The 15,733-nt window shown below is 34.3% G+C and overlaps 1 protein-coding gene across 8 annotated transcripts in view; it reads right to left on the minus strand.

Moving 5' to 3' along the window:
• The window catches only part of VPS13A (vacuolar protein sorting 13 homolog A), a 251,081-nt gene that overhangs the window by 37,509 nt on the left and 197,839 nt on the right, over positions 1 to 15,733 (minus strand). For all 8 annotated transcript variants that reach the window (XR_008291251.1, XR_008291252.1, XR_003414530.2 and 5 more), the window contains 7 exons: positions 12,626 to 12,858; positions 9,258 to 9,411; positions 8,502 to 8,648; positions 8,217 to 8,298; positions 7,279 to 7,348; positions 6,366 to 6,471; positions 163 to 276 (listed from right to left, as the gene is read on the minus strand). Coding sequence is in view for 5 of the 8 variants with exons in the window: in XM_027040998.2 (XP_026896799.1) it covers positions 163 to 276; positions 6,366 to 6,471; positions 7,279 to 7,348; positions 8,217 to 8,298; positions 8,502 to 8,648; positions 9,258 to 9,411; positions 12,626 to 12,858 (906 nt within the window). In the remaining 3 variants the exon portion in view is untranslated. The remainder of the gene's footprint in view (positions 1 to 162; positions 277 to 6,365; positions 6,472 to 7,278; positions 7,349 to 8,216; positions 8,299 to 8,501; positions 8,649 to 9,257; positions 9,412 to 12,625; positions 12,859 to 15,733) is intronic.

The following is a 15,733-nucleotide window of genomic DNA, read 5'->3' on the forward strand; positions in this document are numbered from 1 at the left end:
TAAATAAAAATTTTAAAGGATTATTCCTTACTTTTTACTTTATTTACAGAATTTATATACTATTAGAGAACATAATTTACATGCTCATCTCTCCACAGAGATCAAGTCAATTTGCTATTACCGAGATTATCAAGGATAATAAAAAAGAGACTTTTCTCCTACCTTGATGGGAGATATATGAAAGTATTCATAGAGACTGACTTGTGATGAATCTACTAATGAAGCTGTTTTATATTCTTCTTGGAAAGCTTCTATATCTTTATGAAAAAGTTCAACCTATAAGAAACAAAAAGTATTAAAAACTTAAGGGATTCATCTGTACGAGTTCATACACTGCAGAACACTTCCTTATAACATCCAGATTCAACGTTCCTTGTGATTGGAAAGTTACTACATCAAAAGGGAACCTAACACTACTATTGTTAGTAAAGCTCTGTCCCTTCCTCACAAACTGATAAGCATATCTTCTATGTTTCCATCTAATCCATTAAAAACATTAAGCTTTTACTCTTGGGACTGCAAAGTTTATCCCAAAAAGCTACTATAATCCAACTCACCAATACTTTTTTTATGTGATTTATTTTTGGGGGATGGGGGTGGGGGTGGGGCACCAGCCCGTGTATGAGTAGAGGAGGGGCAGAGAGAGAGAAGAGAGAAAGAATTCCAAGCAGGCTTCACACTCAGTGCAGAGCCTGACACAGGGCTCAATCTTACAACCTTGAGATCATGACCTGAGCTGAAATCAAGAGTCAGACACTTAATGGATTGAGCCACCCAGGTGTCCCTCCATCAACACTTTCTTAGGAATATAGATTTCTTAAATATAATCACATTCCACTTGTAGCTTTTTGGTAAATACTGACATCTACAGAGGCCAGTAATATAAATCAAAAAGGGGAAGGTCCTGCAAATGACGTTGCATAAAGTGATAATGGCTTTCATTTTTGATAATCGTTAATTCTCTTCCAAACACTCACAAATCTAAGTTACTTCTATGTGTTGAGAAATAGCCCAACATTCATATTTAACCCATCATCAAAAATATCAAAATGACAGCCTTATTAAAAGTTGAGTATCTGGAAACTACTTCTGGGATGACAGTGTGAGGGGATCTTTAGATCAGCTTCCCCAGTGAAACTGGTGAAATTTAAAAACAGGAAAAAAAACCCCCCAAAAAAACCCCCACTTATTTAAGGCCTCTACGAATGAACCTAAGGGTATAAGCAAATTAAACATCTCTTCAAGAAAATCTACAAACATTTGGTAAGAAAAGTGAATCTGTGGTATCTGAACAAGGAATACTCTCTTAGTGCCCCCTCCTAGTTCAATAAGCCATAACACCACTGTAGACTGCTATACTCAAAAACACAAAGCTCCCTTTCTGCCTAGTCTCCCTCAATGGTAGACTTTCCTCCTGGGAGGCATAAAGGTGTCAGCATTTCTCATCCTGCCCCCAGCTACCAGCGCTAATGTTACATTACAGGGATGGGAGAGCTTACATTCCCTGCCTGGCCTCTACTCATGGAACAAAGACTCTAATTGTGTGTAATGTCACTGAGAATACTGGGTTCTGATCACTCTTGTTCCTCCCCCAGCTCTGAAGCTCTGGTTCAGATTTTACCTGGGGTGTAGGGAGGTGGACAGCAAAGAAACTTTGAAATAGTTCCTAATCTTTTCCTGAAAAAATTGCCTTCAACTACAAGAGAGTGTGAAGCAGTTCAAGGGTAGGCTTTGGGAAACAGTGAATGTCATGGTGAAAGTCAATTAGACAGAAAACCACTGATTCAATGAAGATACAGCCTAAACTGTAGTCCTGTTAGTTTTCATGAGAGAAATGGGCAGAGACAGTTTAGAGGGGGTCTTCCCAGCCTCAGAACAAATATGATCTCCAGATCAATTCCTTCAAAAAACCCCTCAAGTTTGATTGGATTAGTCTGCAGAGCAATTTGTGGCCTAAGGTACTGTTGAAAAAAATAAAGCAATCAGCTGGCAATTGTGGAGTATATATAACAGCAGGGTGTGGTTGTGGAAAGAGAAGAAGGCCCAGCCCCAAAACCAGTTATTCCAGGTGACAGTGGGTGTTGCAAATCTTCACCTTTCTGAGCAACACCAAAAGCTGAACACCGCAGGGAAAGTCTGGGGTGTGGGTGGGACAGACTTCAATATAAAAATCTAGTCACTAGATGAATAAATAAGCTAGAAACAATAATAAACTATGGAGGAGAGGGCCCAGTAGCCAGTTTTTATAGTATATTACTTAAAATGTCCAGTTTCTAACCAAAAATTATGAGATATGCAAAGACATAGCAATGTATTAACCATACACTGGGAAAAAAGCAGGCAAAAGAAACTGCCCGTGAGATGTGACCAGATTGGATTAAAATACTTCAAAGTAACCACTGTAAACATGTTCAAAGAATTAAAGAAAACCATATTTAGGAAAGTAAATTATGATGACAATGTCTTAGCAAATAGATTATATCAATACAGAAGGAGAAAGATTAAATTAAAAAGTCCTATGAGAAATTCTGGAATTGAAAACTGTAACAAATGGAAAATTCACTAGAACGAGGTAACAGTGGATTTGAGTTGATAGAAGGAATATAAACACTATTATATGCTAAATTAGATGCACTGCTTCATTAGTGAACTTGAAAATAAAGTGTTACAGATTATGCAATCTTAAGAACAGAGAAAAAAGAGGAAAAATGAACAGTCTCGGAGAAATGTGGGGCACTGTTAAGCATACTAACATATACAGTATGGGAGTATAAGGAGGAGGAGAGAGAAAAAAAGAAAAAAAAATATTTGAAGAAATAATAGCTGAATACTTTCTAAAATCACTGAAAAACATTACTAAACTATGTATCCAGGAAGCTAAATGAACTCCAAGTGCATAAACAGAAAGAAAGTCACAACAGATACATAATAGTAAAACTACTGAAAGTCAAAGACAAGGAGATAATCTTAAAAACAAGAACAGAAAAGCAACCCATTATATAAGAAGGATCCTGATAAGATGAATGGTTGACATCCTGGCAGAAAGGAGGCAAGAAGGGAGTGGGCTAACATATTCAAAGCACTAAATGGAAAAAAAAAAAAAAAAGCCAACCAATAATCCTATACAAAGTATAGCTACCTTTCATAACAAAGGGACATAAAGACATTCTCAGATAAACAAAAACTGAGTTTACTGCTAGCAAGTGTGTCTTACAAGAAATACTAATGAGATTCCTCAGGCTGAAGGCAAGTGACCCCAAGTAGTAATCAGAACTCAAATGAAAAAACAAACAAACAAACAAACAAACAAACAACAGCCAGCACTGGTGTGAAGATGATTATGCAAGTATAAAAGATGGTAAAAATATATAATCTTTTCCTCTTCTTTTAATTCAAAAAGCAAATGACTAAATTACATATGTATAAAAAATCTGTTGGGCCGATGACAGACCAATATCCCATGAATGTAAACACAAAAATCCTCAACAAAATACTACCAAACCAAACAAATATTTAAAAAAATTATATATGTGGCCAAGTGGGATTCATCCCAGGTATAGAAGGTTGTTTTAACATCCAGTGTAATATAATCAGTACAACGAAAACCATACGATCATCCCAACAGATGCAGAAAAAACATATGACAAAATGTGACATACTTTCATGATAAACACTTAAACTGGCAATATTAGCGAACTCAACCAGATGAAGGGTTATCTGCAAAAAATCTACTGCTGATACCATAATTAATGGTGAAAGACTGAAAGCTTTCCCTTTAAGATCAGAAACAAAGCAAGGATGTCTGCTCTTGACACATCTATTCAATGCTGTACCTTGTACTAGAGGTTCTAGCAGGGCAATTAAGAAGAAACAAAAGTCATCCAGATTGGATCAGAAAGGAAGAAGTAAAACTATTCTCAAATGGCATGATCTTATATAAGGAAAACCCACAAAACAACTAGCAGAGCTAATAAATGAGTTCAGAAAGATTGCAGAATACAAGATCAGTATAAAAACATTAAGTGTATTTCCATACACTTGCAATAAACAAACCAAAATGAAATTAAGAAAACAATTTTGTTCATGCTATAAGAAAAGAAATATTCAATAATGAATATAACAAAAGCCAAATTTACACTCTGAAAATCATACAACGGTGTTGAAAGAAAGTAAATCTACATTAAATAGAAGACATTCAGTGTTTAAAGACTGTAAGACTCGGGGGTGCCTGGGTGGCTCAGTCAGTTAAGCGACCGACTTTGGCTCAGGTCATGATCTCACAACTTGTGAGTTCGAGCCCCGCATCAGGTTCTGTGCTAACAGCTCGGAGCCTGGAGCCTGCTTCAGATTCTGTGTCTCCCTCTCTCTCTGCCCCTCCCATGCTCATGCTCTGTCTAATAATAAATAAATAATAAAAAAAATTAAAAAAAAAAAAAAGACTGCAAGACTTAATCATGTTAAGATGTCAAAACCCTAAGGCTAGTATATAGATTCAACGTAATCCCTGTCAAGCCCCCAGATGACTTCTCCAAAGAAATTGTCCAGCTCACTCTCAAATTCATACGGAATTGCAAAAGGACCCTAAATAGTCAAAACAATCTTGAAAAAGAAGAAAGTAGGAGGATTCATACTTTTCAATTTCAAAACTTACTACAAAACAGTAATAATCAGGACAGTGCAGTATTGGCACAAAGATGGACTTAGATAGCAATGGAATAAAACCATATATTTATGATCAACTGATTTTTGACAAGGGTACCAAGACCATTAATGAGGAAGGAATGGTCTTTCAACAAATGGTATTGGAACAATTGAAGAGCCAAATGCAAAAGTCTGGTGATCCTGGACTCTTATACCACGTACAAAAATTAACTCAAAATATATGAAAGACCTGATTGTAAATAATGCTTAGAACATAGGGCTAAATCTTTATTACCTTAATAATCTTGACTTTCACAAAGGACTCTTAAAGATGACACCGAAAACATGAGCAACAAGAGAATTCAGACTTCATTAATATTAAACTTTTGTACTTGAAAAGACATTAGGAAAGTAAAACACAACATACAGAATGAGTCAAAGTATTTGCAAATCATAGATCTGATATGGAAGTTGTATTCAGAATATATAAAGAACTTTTACAATTTGATAATAAGGAGCCAACCTATTTAATAACAGGCAAAAAATCTGAAAGACATTTATCCAAAGAAGATATGTAAATGATCAATCAACACATCAAAAGATGTTCAGTCATTACTCATCCGGTATATGCAAATCAAAATTACAAAGATATACTTCACATCTACTACGATGGCTAGAATTCAAAGGACAGATAATAACAAGTGTTGATGATGACACTGAAATTAGAATCATACATTTTATATGATTTTAACTTGTACACAAATATTCACAGCAGTATTATTCATAATAGCCTAAATGTGGAAACAGCACAAATGTCCCTACCTGATGAATGGATTAACAAAATGTGGCATATCCACAGAGCACTGGCTATATACAATATGGAATGCATCTATAACAACAGAGTATTCGTTGGCCAGAAGTACTGATAGATGCTACAACCTGAATGAACCTTGTCAACATCATGCTAAGTGAAAGAAGCCCCTCCCTTCCAAATAACTACGCAGTGGATGGTTCTATTAATATGAAATATCTAGAGTAAGAAAACCAACAGACTGAAAGTATATTATTAGTGGTTGTATGGGACTGGCATGGTTTCTTTTTGGGATGATGAAAATTTTCTGGAATGAGATAGTAACGCTGGCTGTACAATTCTGTAAATATATTAAAAGTCACTGAACTGTACACTTTGATTAAAATATATGGTATGTGAACTGTATCTCAATAAATTGCTATTAAAAGAAAAAAATATATATTCTTTTACCCATATAATTTGTCTTATCTTCAGAATTCTTATGAAGACAGCTGAAAAAGAGATCATATATGATCTACTCTATCACTGTGATTTTATAGTCTATCAGTCACAAGTAACATACTACCTTTTATTTTTACCTTTTCCTTCGCAGAATATCCTGGTCACACCCAAATTTCTCAGTTACTAATTAAAACAAAAGTAACCCAGGAAAATAAAATAGGAAAAAACAGTGATGTGAACATGACTACTAGCTAGTCACCAGTACTGGCTTAAAACATTTCCTCCTGTTTGCTAACACACCTTAAACAGGCTATTTTAACTTGTCTTACACGTCATCTACAATCTGAAAATGTGACTTCTACCACTTTACCCACCAGTGGATTAAAACCATATTAATACATCAAGAATTTATAATTGTTTAGTCTTCCTCTTCCCGAACCCTTCCCACCAATGCTATCATTTTAAGACTTACCTCTGCTTTTTCAGTCACTTCTGCTTCTGTCATAAGTTCTGCTAAAGCATAGACAAACCCAAGATCTAACCTGAGATCCATTTCTTGGATCAACACCTTGAAGTACCTATTATTACAAAGCAGAAAACATAAAATCATTGATTAAGTGCATGAAGAAAATTATCTAGAAAAAAGCATTAGATAACTATTAGAATGTTGCAACTGAGGATTTTCTAGATGAATAAAAAAAATCATGGCAACACATAACAGCAACAAACTCAAAATGTAAAAATGCCTATAGAGAAAAAACTGGCAAGTAAATTGTGCTATACAGTCATACAGAATATTATACATTAGTGATAATAAACTCTACCTACACAGAAAATAAAATTTAGTAATAGTTGAATGAAAAAATCCAGTCCCCAAAAGTCTATGTTCAGTTTGAAAAAAATTTTTTTAATTAGGAAAAAAAGGGAACACAAAGAAGAATATCTAAATACATATATTTAATAGAATTATATTTTAAAAAGGGATGAAGATAGTTCTTGGTTGATAGGGTGGAGAACACAAGAAATAGGAGAGTAAATACAGATGGATGTTTCTGTCAATGTTCTACTTCTTAGACTGGATAGTGATTTAATTTTAAGATACTATTTTCTTTCTTTTTTCTAAAATGATATGCAGTAATTAAAGAAAACCTATCAGAAAACAAATGATAAAGTAGCAAAATACTCACAGTTAATACCTAAGTATATTTCATTCACAGCCTCTGACTCTCCAAAATTATAAAATATTTTTCATAATGACCTGTATAATTTAGTATTTTGCATTTAAACATTTGACTCATCTGAATTTTTTTAAAAGAGTACAATTAGCTCACATATTTAAATCAAAACATTAAATAAACACACAAGAAATATATTAAGACACTTACTTAATACGTGAAATCTGGGAATGGCCTGCAGATCTCATAACAATACTGACATCTGTGAAGGGTTTTGGAGCTGCAGAAGTAATAAATAGGATTAATCCCACGATGCTTTAAGCGGAAGATAAGCACGTTCTTGCAATTTAATACACATTAACAATGGAGACCTAAATTATTTACTAAATTATGAGTATCAATTAAAATTGCTATTTGCAAGATCCATTACAGTCTTAATTTCAGACTCTAGGATTTTTTTTTAAGTTATCTGTCTTCACTTTAAGGATAACTAATCCTTTAAATTAGTGAGTGATTTTAAAGTAGAAGTATGCATTAGAATCACAAGGCAAACACTGTGAAAACACAGATTTCAGGGTCTCGTCCTGGACTTCTGGGTGGAGGGGCTTGGGCATGTACAATGGTCAAAAGCTTCCAAGAAGATTATGAATACCACCTTAGAGAGTTCAAAGCCAGTGGTGTGGAGGTAGGGGTTGGAAGGCAAGGGCAGGGGTAGCAAAGACAAAGTGAGGGTACGAGGGATAGAAAAGATAGAAGTGAAAGGGAAGAGAATGGAACAAAGGACTTGTCATCACACTGACTAGGAGAATACAAGACAGTTTTCATGGCTGGAAACCACTCTGAATTTAAATTCCTTCAAAATTTATTCAGAGATCCTACTGGTTTTCAGATCAGAGGTTTACAAACCAGCAATCCATTTTTTAAGTAATATTTCTAAATATTTAAATGTTTCTAATTAATCTTTTCTTCAGAATTCAATATTGTGTTGACCTTAATTGAGTACCTGTTGTTCCTTTTCCATGCTATTTAATTTTATAATGATCCCATAGAAACTAAACTTGAGAATGGTTTCATTTCATATTTTTATAGTAAAATAAACCATACAGCTAATACAAACATTTTCATGGCAATTTAAAATACAAACAAACCTGAATCCATGGTGACCGACTTGGGAGGTTTAATCGGATAAAACACAAAAGGAAATATAGCACCATGTATCTGGTTTTGGATCTATGAAAATAAAAAAAAAAAACCAGGTTGGTATATTAACATGTTAATTACAGAACTTGACTAGAATAACAGGATTTAATAAGTAGAAGGAATCAGCAGTCTAGCTCAACACTGAAGTCAAAGTACTAGAGCGACCATGGCAACACATTTGGTTTATTGCTATGTTCCTTATGAACACAATTTGAGTATCTTTTCAGACTCACCTGTATTCTGTAAATTTGAATTCTAAATGATGACTGATGTGCAGATGTGCTATATTCTACTTTTAATGCTGGAAGATAATTTCTTCGTATGGCTATTACATGTGGTTGCAGAATTTTCATGTTAGTGCCACTAGGTGTGAAGCGAACCTGAAAAACATGCCCCCCCCCCACAAAATACAATTTCTCTGAATTCATAAAGTGATTAAAATCCGAAATTTGTACCAAAAACTTTAAGATAATATTAACTGAAGTAATAGGCTACATAGTTGATTAGATTAGACATTTGCAATTTGATTAGGTTTAGGTTGGATCTTTAAATACAATTCACAAAAAATATTCACTTTTTATTGTATCACTTTTTATATAAATTTACTAAAAAATGATAAAAGAAAAAAAATTTAACAAGTAACTAAAATAACATATTGGCTTCTTAAAAGTATGAGTTGCTAATATAGACAACTTTCCCTTTAAAGCATTTTATATAAAGTATGTATGGTATAATTAATTGTTTTGTAAGGAAACCAGACTTTCCTTAAAAATTCACTAGTGAGGGGTGCCAGGGTGGTTCAGTCGGTTAGGAGTCTAACTCTTGGTTTTGGCTCAGGTCATGATCTCACAGTCAATTTGTGAGTTCTCTCCCTGCCCCTCCCGCACTCTCTCTCAAAATAAATAAATCAACTTAAAAAAATCAAAAGTGATTCATCTATTTACAACAGGTACAAATTAAAACCGCACATCATTACTTAAAAATATTACCGGAATGTTAGTGTCCAACTCAATAACCTTATCTTCTGAAGGTGAAGATTCAGTATATTCCTTAAATTCTTTTTCTAACTTCTCAGTGTGCTTTATACTCATTGGCTTCCATCTTGCCTTCTTCTTGGGCTTTGTCTCCCAAACCACATCAGAACTTATATGAAAGCAAAAATCATGGTACTCATTTATAAACATTTCCATTGTAGCTGGTTTATTACATGAGTTCCAAAACTTTCAGTAAAATTTTACAATATCCTCAGTTATATGCAAACACACTACAAGTTTAAAAATACAAATTCATTCTATTACTACTTAGACTTTTACTAAGACACTATTCTAGGTGGTAGGGATATTATCAGTAAACATCTTTGCATACTGGAGCTTTATCATAACTGAGTGACTGACAATAGTAAATATAGTAAGTTAGAATATTTTAACTAGTAAGAGGTGAAATGCTTTTGAAAAAAGAGTAAGTAGACAGGGTGAGATGGATGTGGAGTACTGGAATATGCCAGTAGTAAAACAGCATGGTCACTGGGGGGTGTCACTGAGAAGATGAGACTTCAGCAACCTTACAGGAGGTAAGGGAATTATCCAGCAGACAAGAGTAGAGCATTTCAGGGAGAGGGACCATTAAGAGTGGAAGATGAAATAAGACAGATGGTGGGAAGCCACGTAATAAAAAGCCTTACAGATTATAGACTTTGAATGTAAAGCCTTGTAAGACACTGTAAAAACTTTGAGTTTTATTCTGAAATTAGGAAAGAATTGAAAGATTATGAGATCAGCCACATCATCTGACTTAAACTTTGTAAAGAATACAATGTGTGTTGGGACAGAGGGGGAAAGGATAGGAGTAAAGGTTAGAAGCTGGAAACTTGTTAGGAGTTTAATGGAATAAACCAGGAGAAAAATGGTGATGGCTCTACCTAGGGTGGAACAGTGAGGCAGTAAAAACTTGACCAGTCTGACCGACTCTGTGTCTATTTTGAAGGTAGAGTCAGCACAGAACTTGTAATTATTGTATTATTACATAGGTATGGGGTGTGAGATACAGAGAAGAATCAAAGATGATCCCGCAGCTTTTGACCTGAGCAACTAGAGGGAGGTAGTCATTGATTCCAATGGGGAAGGAGGTTTTCGTAAAAGGACATCAGGAGTTAGGTTTTACACATATGAAGTTTAAAGAAGTCTCTTAGATGTAAGAGTAGCTATTTTGTGTAGGCAGTGGATATACAAGCGTGGAGTTCAGGACAAATGTCTGGTTAAAGATATACATATTGCTCAAATTTTTCGCATATATGTGGTATTTGAAACAGAGAAAAGGACTCACGTCTGAGAGCTTCAGGGCACCCAATATTAAGCAGTTGAGAAAACAAGGAATCAACACATGAGATGGAGAATTCTGGCAAAGAAAGAAAAACAAGGATGGGGAGGTATCCTGGAAGTCAAGTCAAAGAAAACTATCAAGAAGGGATCTGTGTGGCAGTTCTTTCTCTGCTTTAATAAAACCACATTTGGGGCGCCTGGGTGCTCAGTCCGTTAAGCGACGGAGTCTTGATTCTGGCTCATGTCATGATCTCACAATTCATGAGATGGAGCCCCATGTCAGACTCCAGGCTGACAGCTCAGAGACTGCTTGGGATTCTCTCTCTCTGCCCCTCCCCCATTTGCATTCCCTCCCTCTCTCTCAAAATAAATAAATGAAAAAAAAGGTTTTAAACCACATTAATGAGAGAGAGAGAGAGAGAGAGAGAGAGAGAGAGAGAAAAGGGATCTCTGTGTTACAAACTTAAGCAACATGAGGACTGGGAATTACACTGGACCTGGCAATACATAGGTCTCTGGTGATCTTGACAAGATCAGTTTCATGGTGTGTTGAAAGTAAAATCCTGTTGGCAGTGGTTAAAAAAATGGGTAAAAAAACGAATTAGGAAATAATGAGTATATTACACTTCTTTTTTTTTTTTTTTTTACCAGATGACACTTTTGATAAGTTTGGCTATAAATGGAAAGCAAGTAATGCACAGTAGGTAGCAGGGAAAGTAGGCTCAAGAGAATTTTTTATTTTGAAGTAACTAATACTGATGGGAATAATCCAACAGAGACCCAAAAATTATTACATAGGAGAAAGAAGAGAATTGCTGGATCAATGCCTCAAGAAGGCAAAAAGAAACGGAAAAGAGTGCAAAGTTGAAAAATTTTTTAATAGTAGCACATGTATTACTATAATTTACTGTGGAGAAGATGTTGGTATAGGACATGGGTAAGAAATGCTCATGGGTAGAAGCTGTGATCTTTGGAGGGGTAGGTCGCTGGAAGTTTCCTTTTCATTAATTTTCTCAGTGAAATGGGATACAAAGCAGCAAGATGAGAGAGAGAATGGGGTTTTAAAACAAGACAAAGTGTGAAACAGCAATCTAAGAGAGCAGGGAACAAATAATTTACTGAAAAATTGCTGAGAGACCTGTGTACAGAATAGAAACATGCTAAAGTTACTTCACCCTGTTTAAGTATGTAAGTTATTTAATAATTCTATCAATTCCCTCTAAAATTTGTATTCACTTAAACAGAATGGTAGGAATCATGTATTATCCCCCTTTGCATTCACACAATGTAGCATAGCACTTAACAAATAAACACATTTTTGGGGAATAAAAATTCTTAAGAAAATAGTTTTTAATATTCCTTTTTAAATGGCATGGATTCCATTCATTGAAAAATCAAGGGCATTTCTAGATGAATTTATATAGAAAAACAAATTTAAATCTGTACCAATTACCTTTAATGTATATGTTTATTTGAGAGTTTAAGTCAAGGTCAAAACTACACTTTCCTGCTGGAAATCTAGAAATGCTCTCAAATCAGGCACTAATATATACAAATATATACAGATTTTACTTGAGGTACTTATGAACAGGAATATTAAAGGAATAAAGGAAAGAATAAGTTTTACTCTAAAATGACTTACAGGGGAAATGATAAATTCAGTATCACTGTACTATATCTTAAAGTGTCAAGGTCAAATTAAAAAGTGATTGGCTTTATTCCTCCAACAACTATTTATGGAGGATCTATCCTGTATCTTACACTGTGGTGGGTGGTAATGGAAAATTAAATTCTTCCTTATGACATGTTACATAAGGTATACCTTTGATAAGCTGAATAAATATAACTTTTTGGAAAGGTGAGAGAATCAACATAATACAGGATTTATAAAAGTGATTTCTGATATATCTTCATCTCAAAAGGTAAAAAAAAAATCTCAAAAGCATGTTTACAAAACTTTACATTATTTTAGATTTTACAGTCACCATTCTTATTAAGAACTAATCATTTAATTTTATCCAAATTTTAATGCATCTAACCTTGTAATGCCAATATAGGCTACTTCTTGCTTTGTGTAATTGTTGACGAGGGAAATTCCAACATCTTGTAAGGCCAACACAATTTCTTGCTCCGCTAACTCTGCTTTCTCACTTTCATATGTTGCTTTAAATACCCTTGGATCTTCAGTGAATAAAATAATGCGCTGTAAGCCTTCAAAGAATGAAACTAAATAAATGGTCTTTTTCCCCAAATTTATAGGTGTCATCATATCCTAAAACAAAACCAAAAAATAAAAAATTAGAGTTTGCTCTTAACAAACAGGAAATCTAGATTCTACAACTGAAAAATGAGAATGGTGACAGCAGCTCTTTCAAAGAACTGAATAAACTAAATGAATTAATATTGTGTAACATTTGGAAATTTACATAATTAAAATCATTTGATGTTAGCTCCTGTCATTATTATCATGAAGTTATTAATCAAGAAGATAGATCAACTATTCTTTGAACATCTTAATAAAATCTAACTAAATAGTCTTCCTTACAGGCTAATCAATAACAAAAAGTATTATTTTCTCTGCTTTAAGATTAATCAATGTGTTATATGTTAAAAAGTTGTTCAGTCAGAAATTTGTATTTCCTTACAGAGCTGAATGAAATAGGATAAAAAATGCCTGAGACTTCAGTTGCATGCTCTACAAAGCAGAGATATTCATCACAGGGTTAATTCTGCAGGAGGCCCTTATACATAAGCACTGTGTTGTTATCAGGGTCTTGAGGTTCAGTGACAAGATGAATACAGCAAATTCTAATAATTAACAGTGAGCCATGAATTTCTAGTCAGTATTCTAGTGAATATTCTGATTAACAGGAGATTTTAATATACAGTAGTCCCCCTTCTCTGTGGCTTTGCTTTCCACAGTTTCAGTTACCAGTGGTCAACCGTGTATTAGAAGCAGATGATTCTCCTTCTGACATATGGTCAGAAGGTCAATAGCAGTAATCTAATACTATGTTACACTGCCTACATCTTCCATTTCATTGTATCATGTATGCATTTTATCATCTCACATCATCATAAGAAGTAGAGCACAAGATATTTTGACAGAGAGAGGGACCACATTCATATGACTTTTACTACAGTAAATAATTGTTTCATTTTACTAGTTTTTGTTGTTAATCTCTTACTGTGCTTAATTTGTAAATTAAATTTTGTCATAGGCATGTATGCCTAGGAAAAAGCATGGTTTATACAGGGTTTGGTATGAGCAGTGGTTTCAAGCAGCCACTGGGGGTCTTGGAATGTAATCCCCACAGATGGGGGGGGGCAGAACACAGAGTATGTACACATTCATGTTATAATGCACTGATAGTAAAAACTGGAGTTACCATGAAGTCAATACTCAGGAAGAGTCCATCTACTTATAATACTTTCTAAAATAAAACATACAGCATTAAAACTACATTGAGAAATAAGAAAAGTAATTTATTTCCAAATAATTCTGAAGTCCACATTTCCAAATTTTCTGTAGTGGGTTTCAGATATATCTTTATAAACTTTAGCTATCACTATGATATAAATATGCAAAAGTGCTAAAAGGTCAAATGAGATTATTTATATAAAAATACAGTATTTTTTCCTGAATAAATTCTAATACCCAGGAATAAAAAAATTAAAATTAGGTCAATTATAGGCAGACCTCTCAAATACATTAAACAAAAAACAAGGCAAAACAAAACAAAACAAAACCTACGCTGGACACAATAGAAACACATAAGATAATGGAAAAATGTATTAATATGCTAAGAGAAAATAACACTCAACCCAGAACTCCTTACTCAGCAAAAATATCCTTCAGTGAACATAAGAGCACAAAATATAAATGCCTACAGACAGTAACTACTACATTTCACCATCAACAAGTACTCACTCAAGGACATTCTACAGGAGGAATGAAATACTGACAAAAAGTGATTCAAGACGGATGTCTAAAGCAAGAGGAAAATGTTATGCAAATAAAATAGCACCTATTTGGAAGAAGGCATTTTATAAAATTCAAAATCCAATCATAAAAACCTTTAGTAAACAAAGAGTAGATGAGAATTTTTTTTTCATGTTCATTTTTATTTTTGAGAAAGAGAAAGCATGCACATGAGCAAGCAGGGGAAGGACAGAGACAGAAGGGGACAGAGGATCCAAAGCAGGGTGTGAGCTGACAACAGAGAGCCTGATGCAGGGTTTGAATTTATGAACTGTGAGATCATGATCTGAGCCAAAGTCAGACACTTAACCAACTGAACCACCGCGGTGCCCTGAGAAGTTCTTTTTAAACCTCTTATCAAACTGTCCTCCAAAAAAGGAAATACCAAATTTTGGTAAAGATTATATTTAAAGGTGAAATGTTGAAGGCATGTAATTTAAGGTAAGATAGAAGGCAAAAATATGTGCAAACACCACTTCAATAGTATACAAAGATCCTGGCCAGTCCAGTAAGGCAAAAAGAAATTAAAAATGAAAAGATTAAAAAAGGAAAAACAAAATCCTTGTTATTTGTGTATGACTGTCCATATAGAAAAATAAAAAACAGGTAATCAATATTAATAATTTAGTGAGTTTTCAGGATACAAAAATCAATACACAAAATGCCATGACATTCCCATACACTAACAAGTTTAATTTTGAAAAATTACTATAACTTACTGCCTTAGAAATTGATGAGCAGGTGGTCTTGGCCCAACCCTCTTGCTAAGAACAAGGGCTTTTTGCCAGACAAAATATAAAAAGGAAAACATGTCTGAAAAGACATAAAAGCTACCAAGGGAGTGAGAATTAAGATCTGCAAGAGAAGGAAAGGTAATCAAAATGAATTTTATATTTGGACTTGCTTTCTCAAAAAGTCAACTGCCATTTCTAAAAGTAGCAGCAGACACTGAGAAGTTAAAATCAGAAAAATACTGTGAAGCCTCATAGAAATGCAGAGACTAAAACTGGAGTACAGACATACCAAAAAAAAAAAGAAAAAAAGAAAAGAAAAAAAAGGGGGTCAACAGCTTAGGCTTTTAGTTGAGTCCCCCAGGGGCTATATTCTAGGCAGCAGGGGAAACTCAAAGTAGACCAGTCCTTTCAAGGACTGAAGACTAGATGCA

The sequence above is a fragment of the Acinonyx jubatus genome, chromosome D4 (genome assembly GCF_027475565.1).
Source record: "Acinonyx jubatus isolate Ajub_Pintada_27869175 chromosome D4, VMU_Ajub_asm_v1.0, whole genome shotgun sequence".
Lineage (NCBI taxonomy): Eukaryota > Metazoa > Chordata > Mammalia > Carnivora > Felidae > Acinonyx > Acinonyx jubatus.